The sequence below is a fragment of the Artibeus jamaicensis genome, unplaced genomic scaffold, assembly GCF_021234435.1.
Source record: "Artibeus jamaicensis isolate MK-2021 breed Jamaican fruit bat unplaced genomic scaffold, CSHL_Jam_final scaffold_754, whole genome shotgun sequence".
NCBI classification, from domain to species: Eukaryota; Metazoa; Chordata; class Mammalia; order Chiroptera; family Phyllostomidae; genus Artibeus; species Artibeus jamaicensis.
Genome location: NW_026522054.1, coordinates 7,388,939 through 7,402,455, shown reverse-complemented (window position 1 = coordinate 7,402,455; position 13,517 = coordinate 7,388,939). Strand labels below are relative to the sequence as shown.

General features: G+C 58.2%; 1 protein-coding gene across 2 annotated transcripts in view; it reads right to left on the bottom strand.

The window, feature by feature from the left end:
- Nucleotides 1–13,501, bottom strand: part of CAMSAP2 (calmodulin regulated spectrin associated protein family member 2) — a 36,679-nt gene extending 23,178 nt beyond the window's left edge. For both annotated transcript variants that reach the window (XM_053659598.1, XM_037160913.2), the window contains exons 1-3: nucleotides 13,236–13,501; nucleotides 4,617–4,876; nucleotides 1,494–1,655 (exon numbers count right to left, since the gene is read on the bottom strand). In XM_053659598.1, the coding sequence (XP_053515573.1) occupies nucleotides 1,494–1,655; nucleotides 4,617–4,876; nucleotides 13,236–13,374 (561 nt within the window). In that variant the 5' untranslated portion in view covers nucleotides 13,375–13,501. The remainder of the gene's footprint in view (nucleotides 1–1,493; nucleotides 1,656–4,616; nucleotides 4,877–13,235) is intronic.
- Nucleotides 13,502–13,517: the final 16 nt, after the last annotated feature.

Genomic DNA, 13,517 nt, shown 5'->3' with positions numbered 1-13,517 from the left:
CACACACAGGACTCTTCCAGGTCAACTTATTTTCTAGCAGATTTTTCAAATGGCCCCAAACCCAATGCAGGTGACAGACAGTCTAGCTAGTACATAAAGTGCTTATTGAGAATATTTAGACAGTTTTGGGTTTTGAGCTAATGACTTTAAGGTCATTCTAGTAATAACAAAAGTTAAAGTTAGTTAATAATGGCACTCTAGAAAATACTAGTGTGGCTATCATCCACTTAACTTAAATCAATAATTTTCAGAATTGTCCAATTACCTAAAATTCAGTTCAGTGGCTAAAAACATGGGGAATTTTAATTGATGGTCAATTGAATTAATGATAGACTTCACACCTCCACTCACAAGCCGTGACCTCTGTAATTCCTTGACACCTGTGAGCCTCAGCTGCTAGTGTGAACAGAACCTACTTTGTAAAGTGGCTGGTTTGGATAATGTGGTCCCCATGGGTCCCGGGAGTGTGAACGGGACTAAGGGGCCGCCGGGCTGCGTCTGTGCCCTCTGTGAGTTCACATGTGTGAGTTCACGTGCGATCTCCCTCCTGCCCGCAGATGCTCCCACTGGTGTCAATGGATCAGCCGCCCCACAGGGCGCTGAGGGCGGCCTCTGGCCCACGGCCAGCCCTGCTGAGCTAACACCAACACCATGTGAGCTGGCCGGCAGGTCCCCCCACAGTCAGACTGCCGGTGAACTGGCAGCACTGAGACGGTGAGAGTGACAGAGGCAATGAAGGTGTGCCGTCCTGGGCGGCTGAGCTTGGGCTCGTCACTACACCGCCAGAACCAGGAGTGAGAGACACACAAGAAGTATTCGACCCTCCTCGAAACCTGTCCAGCTGATGTGCTGGCAAAAGTTGCCCCAAACCCAGCATCACAGTTGTAGGAGACTCACACGGCGATTGCCCCCCGTGTGAGCAACCTCACGACGAGGCCAGGAGGCCCCCAAAGAGGTCAGTGAAGTGACTGTGACCTTCCACCCAGTGCCCAGGCGCCGGCTGGGAGCTCTGCCCACCACTGAACCAGGACGCCCCTGCGCAGGCAGCTCGGGGCACAGGGCTGGCCTCCCTTGCGCCTGCGAGACCAGGCGACCGCGGACGGCAGTGCGGCAGACAGCTCCAGCCTGGCCACAGGGACGCTCATTTTTAAACAGCCATTAACTCTAAATCAGATGCTCGCTTTCATTTCATTTGTCCTCATTTTGACGCACAACAGTAACGTGTCCCCCTGGCCTAGTGGACGTCTGAGGCCAGTCAGTGTTTCCCTTTTTCCTGAGCAGCACCAGACCCCGGCCAGGCTTTGCTCCGACGCCCCTGCCCTGCCCCGCCCCGGGGGCTTTACCCAGAGCTGCAGCCCCTCCCCCAGGGCCTCAGAGGTGGACGCACTCGCAGCCCCGCGCCCCGCTCTCTTCCCCATCCCGCCCCACGTCCCATGCGACCCGGGCGCCCCAGGCCCCAGGGTCTTCCCGCTGCAGCACAGGCGCCTCCCCACCTTGTTCATCCAGTACGTGACGGCGTCCTCGATGTCATAGGGCAGGTCGGTGGCCTGGAAGAAGGCCGAGTACCGCTGGGCGCACGCCACCACCTTCTCCACGCTGACCATCTCCACGGTGTAGGCCATCATCAGAGTGTCCACCATCGCCAAGTGGGCGCTCTGGAACGAGGGGGGCGAGGGCAGGGCGTCACCCTCGGGCTCTGGCGAGTCTGCACGTGTGTGCAGAACGCCAGCCACGGCCCCTGGCGGCCGCAGCGGGACACGCAGGCCTCGGAGCCGAGGCTGCATGGGCGGTACAAAGGGCACGTGCTCAGGACGAGAGCCGCACCCGCGTCGCCGGTCCCTCAGAACGTCCCTCCTGGGACGTGCTCGGGACGCTCATCTGCTCCTTGAGGGATGTTCCTGTCCCGCTTTTTCCTACCTGGGGCAATGCCATGGCCACGACCACGACCAGGTGACATGATTCACACCCCACCAGTCATCTTGCTCTGCCCTCAGCCCACGCGTCCCAGTCACGCAGACCTATGTGGCGTCTTCCTCCACACCGTCACCGCCACGGCCCCGCCCGCGACCGCCACACTCCCCACGCCTGGAGGCAATAGTCCTCCCATGGCCCTCCTGCCTGCAGCCCCCGGCCGCTCACGCACGCAGGACATCCGGCCTTTCCTGGTGGGTTTACGGTTTTCAGTGCGTGAGCGGCAGGCGCACAGCGGCTCCCCACTGGGCCAGCGCCACGGAGCCTGTGAGGAGGGAAGGGCTCCTGGGTTTTCATGCAAGCTCAGTGCACACCAGGCACAGGCACGTGGGGTGCTTCTGCCTCCCTGGCACCACTAATGACGCCCAAGCTGAGGGACACCTGCTCAAGTGCCAATCAATAGCAGGGGAACTTGACCTCAGGGGTCGCTCGGCCGCCCCAGCTCCATCTCCCCGGCTTGTTGTGTGTGGGCACCGCTCACCCCGGGCCTCGCACAGACCAGCCGAGCCCTGTGTCGGAGCCCTGTGTCGGAGCCGTGTGTCTAGGAGCTCTCTGTGACACGGATGGCCGGTGTTTCACGGCTTCAGGCTCTCTGCAGTCAGTGTGTGACCACGGGCTAGCCTACAGGGCAGTGAGCCATCTGAAGGTCCCCTCTTCACTGTCACGGGGACCACCACGCTGCATCAGTGATGACTGAGGGGACCGAACCGCACGGTGCCCCAGGCACGGCCTCTGCGGGCCGGCCGCTGACAGCGGAGCTGCCCCAGAGGCGTCAGGGACTTGAACACAGGAGCAGCGCCGCCGAGGAGATGACACTCGACTGTGAGGACATGGCACGTGTTCTCTGGTGCACCAGCCGCGGTGGCCTGAGCAAGCCTGACCGTGGTGGCCTTCCCCGTGGCGCTGAGGCCTGCCCGCCCCCTCGCCGTGGCTGCTGTGCCCCCGTGCCAACGGGGCAGAAAACGGCCATGCCTGTCACCCGCTGGCGGCGGAGACCTTCCTGGGTGGCCTTGCCCGAAAAAGATCTGATTAAATCATAAACATCAGCTCGTAGTCACATACGAAAGTCTCCATCTCATTTCATATCACACACACTATATACCCACACACTTGCTTAAATCACTGAGTTTTATAAATGTCCACTCTCATTTCCTATGCTGGCAAAAGTTGTTTGCGGTTTTTACTTCATGAAACACAGTTTTCACTCGTACTCCAGGAAATTTTTTCACACAGGCCTTAGAAAAACAGTAATTCTACCAATCAATATCCCAGCAGTTGGAAGCTTTAAGTCGAATTATGAAGAAAACCAAGAGCATGCAACTGAAAGGAGCTCAGCAACTGAGAGGCTGCAGCGGGCAAGACGCCGTGGCCGCCACGCTGGAGCCCGAGCCGGGGGAGCCGGCTCCATGCCCCCGGAAGGGTGCTGCCAGCACAGGCTGAGACGTGCCCCGGCCATCGGCGGCTCAGTGGTGTGGGAGACACTGGAGCGGTGCCGCGAGCATCTGCAGCGCCACACGCACGGGTCGGTGTCCCGGGTGAGCTGCTCCCGTTAGACGGTCAGCAGGTTATCTGACGCACGTCTCCCGGCACACGAACACGCAGGTGCTGGGCCGCCTGTGAGCGGCGCCTAGTGCAGGGTTCCCGGGAGGGGCTGGGACCGAGAGCCGCTGTTGTCCCTGGAGCCGGCCAGCTGTCCGCACGTGGGATGGCCCGGGAAGCACGTCCCCAACAATCAGAGGGAGAGCGTGGGCGAAGCCGGAGCCGTTGCTGCAAGCTACCTGCTCACAGACACTTAGTTACCCTTAATAACTCCGTTATAAATCTGTAACCAAGTCACCACCTAAATTCTTCTCAAGACATTAGTCTCTATTTTTTGCAAGTAATAAATCGGGTTGTTCAAAAGAAAAATAGGCCCTGGTGGTGTGGCTCAGTGGACTGAGTGTGTCAGCCTGCGAACCAAAGGGTCGCCAGTTCAATTCCCAGTCAGGGCACATGCCTGGGTTGTGGGCCAGGTCCCCAGTAGGGGGCATGCGAGAGGCAACCACACACTGATGTTTCTCTCTCTCTTTCTCCCTCCCTTCTCCTTTCTGAAAATAAATGGATGAAATCTTTTTTTTTTTTTTTAAAGAAGAAAAATAGGCAGCAAAGTAGGTCATCGCCTCATCAAGGGCCAGGCTGCGGGACCGACGCTGTCCGCCCTTCTGTGGGCTCCTAGTCTCACGCGTCTCCTGGCGTGTTCTCCTACACACACCTGCTCCTACGTAGGGCGGTCTCGCAGGGGAGTGGGGCTTCACCAAACTCGCAGACCCTTGTCCTTCCTAACACCGCTCCAAGGATGCCCAGCCCTCGGAAAACCGAAGCTGCAGTGGGACAGGAGCCTGGAGCGGCCAGCGGCTGACCTACACACGGCTCTGTCCACAGAGATGGTCCTGCGAGGCCCCCGCCAGCCATCCTCTGGCCGCTCCAAGTCCGTCACTGGGAGTGCCCTGCAGGGGGAGCTCCGCTCATTAAAGGCACTGATACACCGGCTACGCAGAAACTCACCAGCATAGTTGGTGCAACCCTAACCCTCAAGCTCGTGACACAGTGCCGCCCATGCCCAAGGGCACGCCCTGCTGACCCAGTGACCCCGAGACAGGACTCACCATCTGAATGGGCTTCTTCTGGAGGTCTCGTTCGGTCACCAACCGCTCCTGGTCGGTGACGTAAAGGCCCTTCTGGGCCAGCGCCTGGATCACCGCATCGTGGCCCAGGAGTGGTTTGGCAGCATCGCTCTTGAGAATGAGGCTCCCCGCCCGGCAGTACAGCTCGGCCGACAGAAGCAGATGCACCACAGGAGGCTTCACGTGCTCCTGGTCGTACTGGTCCGTGTAGAAGGGCTCACGCAGGTCCTCCGGCACATTCTCTGCAGAGAGCGAGAGGGAGAAGCTCTTACGGGCTCTTCACAGAAGAGACAGTGTATTCAGTGGTTACCACACATGCCGCAGGAGTTACGGCTCTTTCTCGAAGCAACCGTAGTCCTTTAACGAGAAGGTGGCTCACGAGAACGTGACAGCTAATCTGAAATGAGGGCGAAGCTCCTGGACAGAAGACCCCGCGCTGAGCGTGACCTAAGAGGGACCACGGGGCAGGCGCGGAGACGGGCTCCAGCCCCCGGCTCGGGGCAGTTACCCACATGCACACTGAGTGCTCAGAGTGGGTGAGAGACTCTGACAGCGAACGTCAGTGACGTCCCTCGCATCCAGGCGGTCAACCGGGAGATGCAGTGTGACAGGTATTTCAGGAGACAGCTGGCCTGGCCACCTCTGAATGCAAAGTCCCTTGAACTCCCAAGAACTCCTCCTGAATCCCCTTGCCCTGCACCCCTCGGCATCTGCACCTTCCAGGAGCCACACGCCACCCAACGGAGACCCAGAAATCACACCTGGGACCTGACAGAGAGACCAGATGCCCCTCCCCTTCCCAGAGCCCCCTTTCCACTGGCACTTGAAGAAGAACACCGCCCCACACTCCCAAGGCCACTTCCAAATCTGCCTCAGGGGCTACCTTTTCACCTGCCGCAGCAAGACCACCACACAAGCAAGACATGGCCGGCATGGACCACCGTTTTCTCAGTGTTCTTACCCTTCCCCCCATCCCTAACTGGGGCACCGTGCTTTCAATCAAAGCTTGGACGAGACTCAGGTCTGTCCCCACAAGCAAGGGTGGGCCTGGGTCCGAGGGAACAGGGGGCCGCACTCAGCCTGCCCCCCCTGGAGTGCGAGGCCCAGCGGCCACCGCGTGTCACTGGCAGCGGGCTCTCCTGAACAGGCAGCTCTGATGTGAGATTGGTGATGCGCAGGGCTGATCAAGGCCGGCATTTCCAAACAGACACACGCAAAGAATCAGTGAAGTCTTTAGCGACGTTCATCTTACAGTTCTGTGAGATCTCTCTCTCAGAACAACTCGTCATCGAACAGTATAAGAGTACGCGTTGCACGGTCCCTCCCTGTATCACTGGCGTGGCTCTGGGGACCCACAGACTAGAAATGACCCCTGGCCCCGAGGAGTTGACGGTGTAGGGATGTCCAGAACGATGGGTCAAGTCCAGCCACTCAGAAACTGGAGACGACATGAAGCAATACGTGATTAAGCAGCCAACGAAGAAAATGAACAATTAAGTCCTTGGTTCCCAGAAAGAAGCCTCAGCGGCAGGCTGGCGTGACTCATCTCGAGGCAGCAGAATAGGGGGAACAGGCAGAATTTGATTCATCAGGAGGAAGAGGCGTCTCAGCAGCAGGGGGAGGGGAGGGAGACACCCAACTGCAGGCGTGGGTGGGAAAGTGGGGGGCCTTCGGTCGGAAAGTGGGGGCCGTGAGAGGCGGAGCTGGGAGGGGAGGCAGGGGCTCTGCCGTACATGGGAGGCCTTCACACAGCAGCCGAAGGGAAACCGCTGACTGTTCCAAAGGACAGAGTGACTCAGGAAGAGTGATGTCCGGGGACATCAGTCCGGCACACAGTAGTGGCAGTGGTGACAATCAGAGCAGGAGGAGGGGACGCAGGCAGAAGGCACAGAGGAGTGAAGTGACAGCAGAAGAATCCACGTGGAAACAGCCACGCGGCAGTGTGGGGCAGGGGGCGCACAGGACTCTGGACAGGGGTCGAGGGGAGACGCGGGGACCTGGGGGCTGGGTGACGTCTACAAACACCACCCTTGTCTAAGAACCAAGAACGCTCCCCTTCCAGCCAGGCCCCATGGACCGGCGGAGAGCTGCCTCAGCCTCACGGCCGCCACCGGGAGACACGCAGGCTGGGCCGTGCACCGCGCTGTGGAGCCCGGCGCAGGGCTCGCCTCGACGCCGGTCAGTTTCCCAGGGACCACACTAAAAGGGAACTTGTTTGCTGTCAAGATGGTCATTATAAAACACCTGCTGATGGGTCATTTCCTGGTATCCGGCATGAGCCGAGCCCAGAGAGGCCGGCCCACTGGCAGGATCGGGCCCCTCCGTCCTGCCCGCACACCCACCAAGGATTGAGTCACTGCCTCCGCACCACCCCCGGCGGGTCGGATCTCGTGCAGACAGCCCGGAGGAAGGCTCCAGCTCTCACCGAGGCTCCTCTCTGCGCCAGACACTTCCCCAAACTGGCACCCAGTCTTCCCGTTCTGTTCCACGGAGGAGGAACCCGAGAAAGGCCACTGCCCAAGGGCACACAGCTGACAAATGCAGAACCCCAGCTCTAAACCTCCCCGCCAAACGCGTCCAAAAATGACAATGGCTTAGCAAGGTCGCGAGGCTGGAAGGTGGGGGGCGGACGCTCCGCACGCCCTCCCCCTTCATTGCGAAGACTCACAGACCCAGGTTATGAGAGCAGAGCTTCGGAGAGACCCCAGCACAAGGAGGGGAGAGGCTCCCCAGCAGGTCAGGGAAGGTGTCAGGGACACGGCAGATTTTCCACCCCCCCAAGAATGCAAAACTGCCTGGGGAATATTACAAAGTAGGTCACTTCTGAAGACGAGTCTTTGCTTAAGGGAAGACTTTGAAGATGCCCACCGTGTCCACCAGCAGCGCAAGGCGGTCACTTGGTCAGCAGCAGCGTGGACTTGCATCACACTTGGAAACAAATGAGCCGAAACGGCGCATCAGAAGATAAACAGGCAAAATCAAAGATAAGAGGTTTCGCCCTCCCCCTAATCTCGGGCGCCCGAGATAAGAAATCAGCACTCGGGGAGCAGGGTGTGGACACCGCTGGCAGGGGTTCTGGGGCACCTGGCCTTCCCCAGGAGCCGCCCCGACTGTGTCACTGCGAACCCCGACTAGGTGGCAGGCCTGACGCCTGGACTGCCGGTGGAGGGTCGCGCCCGCCTGGGGGACGCTGCTGGTGCCGCCACTGTTCCCCTCAAGGCCGAGCCTTTGGTCCATTAACTCACGTTCGCTCCAGAGAAGGAAGCATGACACCGTGGAACAACCGGGGCCCTGGATTTAAAAGAGGGTCTGTACTCGCCCCGTACTTGATGTGGGGCCGTGAGGGCAATGATTAACTTCTCTGGGTTCCCGTTTTCCTGATTCCAAGAGGGGCCTACGCGCCGCCGTCCGCGCCTTCCCCGCCCACCACCATCCCCTGCCCCTGTTGTGGTCCAGATGCCGGCCTCCTTCTGGGGCCACAACATGCTGCGTTGGCGCCATGTGCTCTGCACACACTGGCTGTTCCCTCTGCCTGTCACGCCCCCCAACCCTCACAAGGCTGCCTCCCCAGTTGGACCTCGGTTACTGGTCACCTCCTCAGATACACCCCCCCGACCACCCAGTCCACTGCCCGGCCCTAGTTCTCCGTGATGTGTGGGCGTGTGCACTCCTGCCTCCTCCTGCTGGAATGGAACCTCGAGGACAGCAGGACGCTTCTCTGTCCGGTGCCACCACACCCAGAACAGTGCCCACGCCCCAGCAGGTACTCAACACCCACCCTGGGAAGGTGACGCTCTGAGACACACAGCTTGGCCTTCCTCCCCGCACTTGTCAGAGGCCCAGCATTGCTGAGCTTAAACCCCCGCCACCCTCGCGCTGCCCCATGACCCCCGGGGCCTCTCAGGAGCCCGGGTCCCTGGGAGCTGCCAGCTCGTCACTTCACCCGGAGGGTCTCAATCTCAGTGACAGAGGGAGACAAACAAGGGAGGGGCACAGACCTGGACGGCCCCTGTGGGGGACAGGAATGGGGAGTGTCTGCAGGGCCACCTGGCATGTCACGGCCAGAGGGGGAGAGAGACGCAGCTGTGCGTCGTCAGCTGCGGAGAGACCTGGTCCCCCAGCCCCAGCCCCGTGAGCACGGCACCCCCACTGGGTCTCCGGTGCCCTTCCCACAAACAGGGACCAAGGGTCCTCACGAAATGGCTGTTGCCAGGCCTGGCCCAGGAGAAGCTCAAGATGAGCTACGAATATGCGTGTAGCTCCCTTCCCAACTCTGCCCCCTTTCCCTCGGGGTCCCCCCAAAAGTGTTCTAAGTGTTCACCCCCCTAGATTCTGCCTACACTGCCTTGTCTCCTTCTCTGGTCTCATCTATGTCCAATGTCAATGACACTGCACACAGAAGACTCCAAACTGCTGTTTCTGGCCTCCGCTTCTCTATCATAACGCACACCTGCATTTATAGCCGACGACTTGGTTGCATTTCTCAGATGTCTGGCCAACACGTCATGTTCCAGGTTCCCAAACACAAAGGCGACCTGCCGTTCCAACTCGCCACGCTTTCCCTCCGCCCATGGCGTCACTTGTTCTCCAGGTCACTGTGTCTCAAGAGCTCAGGTGACCTCACCCTGCACACAGCCTGCAACTCAAATCACCCCCATGTGCCCCAGTGCGGCCATTTAAAAATACCAGGGTCACCTCCAGTACCTGATGCCTCTTTCCCATGAACTTGACTTCTGCCCACACAGGGTGCGCTCAGGAACCCAGAGCGAAGGCAGTTTAGTGGCTTTGGATGAGTCCCCAGCGCTCTGGGCTGCAGGCCCCTGGTTGGTACAGCAGAGCGGTGAACAGCTTCCAGCGTCTGAGCTGCCACGAGGATCCATGAGAGGAGCCAAGGAACAGCCTGACCCCGGAGGGTCAGCGCTCCCTCCTCCCCGACCCCCCTCCAGCCCTCAGGGAGGCTCGCTGACCCCTGGGGCGCCTTCCCCGCCTGCCCCGGCTGTGCGGCCCTCCCAGTGGCAGTGTCCCCAGCACCGAGGTCGCAGCCACCACCTGTGCATGCGACTCAGCTCTCAGGAGGGTTGGGGCTACAGCTCGTGCTGGGACATACGCAGAGATGTACCGAGGTGTGTTTGTAAGAGCAAATTCTTTCACGCAATGTTAAACCAAAGGGTATGAAAGGGAGAACACTTCTGGACAGAGCTAAAGTGACAAGCTAAAGTGACAAACTGACAAGAGGAAGTGCGCTGTAGAGCCCATGCCAAGACCTCTGTGTTCAAGAACTAGCAATCCCTGACTGGTGTGGCTCAGTGGGCTGGGCATCGTCTTGCAAAGCAAAAGGTCGCCGGTTCAATTCCCAGTCAGGGCACATGACTGGGTTGCAGGTTCGGTCCCTGGTTGGGGTGCAGCCTGTGCGAGAAGCCAACAATTGATGTTTCTTTCCCACATCAATGTTTCCCCTCTTTCTCCCCCTCTTCCCCTCTTTCTAATAAATAAATAAATAAATAAATAGATTTTTAAAAAAACCACTTGGGAAGGAACAGTGTCCTTAGAGGCTCTATGTCCACCATTTTCTCCCAAAAATTTAAGGGGCAGAACACTAGAAGCTGGGGGACATCACCGCTTGAGTGGCTAAGCTGGTCAGTAGAGAAAGCAGTTAACCTTCTTCCTCTCCGGCACTTTCCTTACGTCAGAGTCTTTCTTTACTAGTTACATGCATCTAAACAAACTATTCTCGATTTGGTCAAAACCGAATCTGCATTCTTCCAAAGATAAACTATTAAGATCTGGGCTATTTGGAGTGTCTTTACTGTAAAGACAAGAGTATGATTCAAAGCTTCTGACATCAAGACTTCAAATTAAGTGCACGCCCCATCTGCTTTCTAGGTACTACAAACTTACGCTTTATTTATTTTTTATGGCTCAGTAACTTCATTCTGTGTCCACAAAGTATTTCTAGCTATCATTTTAAATGACTTCTTTGTCACATGGTTTTCAAACTGACTACTTTAAAACATCCCAATAGTGAGAAAGTTTATCATGGAAAAGCACGGAATCCATGCCTGAAGACAGTCCCATCCGTTAAAGAAGTGGCTTTGGCAAATCAGAGCAGTGGGGCTAATTTTTGAAGGGTTACCATTACCATTACCATCTACTGTCACTGTCACCGTCACCATCTACTGTTGCCCACGACAGTCCCCACTAGGAAACAGCCTTTGAAACTGGTTCTCCGTTCACATTTGCTGCAGAACAGTATTTCCAGTACATGAAGAATATTGACACCAAAAGAAATAGAATGTTACTTTTTTTACATACACCGTATAAATTTGCACTTTGAAACATTGTTGACTAAAGAAGAAACAAAGTGTATACATAAAATTTTGTTACCGATGTGTCCATTTCTTGCTCCCATGTCACTCTAAGGTCTTTTAAGCTCATTTTTCATGATTTTTTAAATCCATTCTAACTGTCACCAAGGCAAATGTTACTAAGTACCAACAATATCCCCTTAAACCATCTGACAGTTAAGATCAGCCCACTCTTTAAAGGAAAAAAAAGACTCGAACACATACTATGTGCACGATTTTACACTGACAGCTGAAAAGATTACTCTGCAGAGTGAGGTAAAGAGCGAGGCTTTCAGGAGTCAGAAAGACCTGAGCTGGCGCGCAGAACCCACCACTGGCCAGATGTTCCGGCTTGAGCAGAGCCACCTCCCACCTCCGAGCCGCCCCCTCACTGCTAACAGAGGACAGTATGGAGAGGGCGGAAGAAACCAAGCAATTTGCTCAAAGGACTGGGGACCCACAGGCGTGCGCTGCTGGCCGCCACGCCACACTCTGGAGTCCGTCACATCCAAACTCACTGCTGCCCTTACCAAGGGGCAATGGTGGGGGAGGCCGTGGGAGGGGTCTGCACTAGCGCTGCTTTTTTACAACGCGGAGCATAGACCCTACATCTCGGAGCTGCTGGGAGTCCAGAACGGACGACGTGGTCACAGCTTGGAGCACGGACCAGAGATGCCCCTGGCAGGAGACTGCTCTCCCTTCCTAACTCCCTCCCTGCAGTGTCCCTCCTGCAGTGCCCCTCCTGCGTGCGCTCCAGAGCCGGGGGAAGGACCTGAGAGTCGGACAGGAGGCGTTCCCCATCCTGGGCCTTGGTGAGCCCAGGGCCACACGAGAACCTCTTCCCTCTGGGTGCTTTCAGGAGGAGAGAGATGCTGCGGACGGCCCCTCTGCCTCCCACCCTGCACACGCTGCTTTTCCACGCAGGCCACTCTGCACACGGTCCTGCTTCCCCCTTTTCTGAACACTTCAACAGCTTTCATTTCTCCTGCAGAAGGACTTGGGCTCCAGTGTGCTGCTTCAGCTCACACCAAAATACCCCTCTCGCTCTCACCGCTGGCATTAGTGGTGCCAGAAAACACAAACACACTTGTGCCCAGTGCCCCTTCCTGTGTCAGGCTGCCCCTTTAGCTCCAAAGAAATCTTTAAGATGAAAGTTATTTCCGAAGATGTTTTTATTACCTCTACTCCTGGTGCCAGTTTTAAATCACTCAACACCTCTTTCTACTTCAGTATCAAAACATAAGAACTCAAAATGAAAGCCATCCTAAATGTAAAATCAGGCTAATGCGAAGTTTCCCTCCAAACGAGTTCTAATCATTTCCCAAACGCAGCGATTCATTTTGCTAGTTAACTAAGGCCTGCAGTCTGGAAAATGTCCAACTGTGTATATTTAAGCAGTGAGAGCGAATTAAATCTTTACCCACAACCTCCCCCAAACTCTACTTAACATCTGGAGAAAAGTCTGTAAGTGCTAAGAAATTTCTCAACAAACACTTCGCACACCAGTTGATGAACCGGGGCACAGAAATCTAACAGAAAGATGCGAAGTTGTCGGGCGAGATCCCCGGTTCGGTCGGTCGGCGACTGGCGGCGCGGGCTCCCAGAGCGGCGGCTCCCAGAAATGACAGCGGGGCCTTTTCCTGTTGTTTCGCGAGGGCTGGATGCTGCGGGAGGGCCTAGCTGCCCATTTGGGTCAACAGCACAGGCCCTGAAAAAACGCTCTATTTAAAGAAAAAAAAAAAGCAAATCCCACGGTGGGAACTGCGGTTTCCCTCCACCTATAAAGCCATAACCCGTCCGGAGAGGAGTCGGTCTCGCTGGCGACAGAAAACGAAACCCGCAGCGGCTGCCCCGGCCCCCGGAGCGCGAGGGCAGCAGCCACCACTCCGAGCGCCAGCACCCCGGCGGTCCCGCCGGCCACCCGCGTCCCGCACGATGAAGACACCAGCCGGGACCTGCGGGCGCGGCCGGAAGCGGCAGCTCCGCGCAAAGCCACCGGGGTCGGAATGGGACCCCACGGGCCGCTGGAGACCAGCCGCTCCGCGATCCAGCCCGAGGAGCTTGACCAGCCCCCACCTGCGCCCCCCCCCCCGGGCGCGGGGCGCCGCCCAGCCCGGCGCGAGCCGGCGCTTTCCGGCCCTCCCGGTGTCCCGCCAGCTCCCGGGCCCGCGGGCGACCCCGCGGCCGGGCTGGATCGCCGGCTGGGCGCCCCGGCCGCGCGCCCCCCGAGGAGCAGGGCGTGGACGCCCCCGCCTACCTGAGCCGAAGGCCTTGGCCACCAGCCAGGCCAGGTTGCAGGCGACCTTGGCCCGCGCGAAGTCGTAGTGGTCGAAGGGCTTGATGGCGGGGACGATGAACGTCCTCCGCAGCTCCCGCGCGTCCGCGGCGTCCCCCATGGTCCCGGGGGCTCGGCGTCGCGCGCGGGCGCTCACATGGTGCGCGGCCCGGGGCGCGGGCGCGGGCGGCGGGGCGGCTGGGTGTCCGCGCGCGGGGAGCCCCCGCCTCCGGCCGCCGCCCGCGCCGCCCGCGCCGCCCGCGA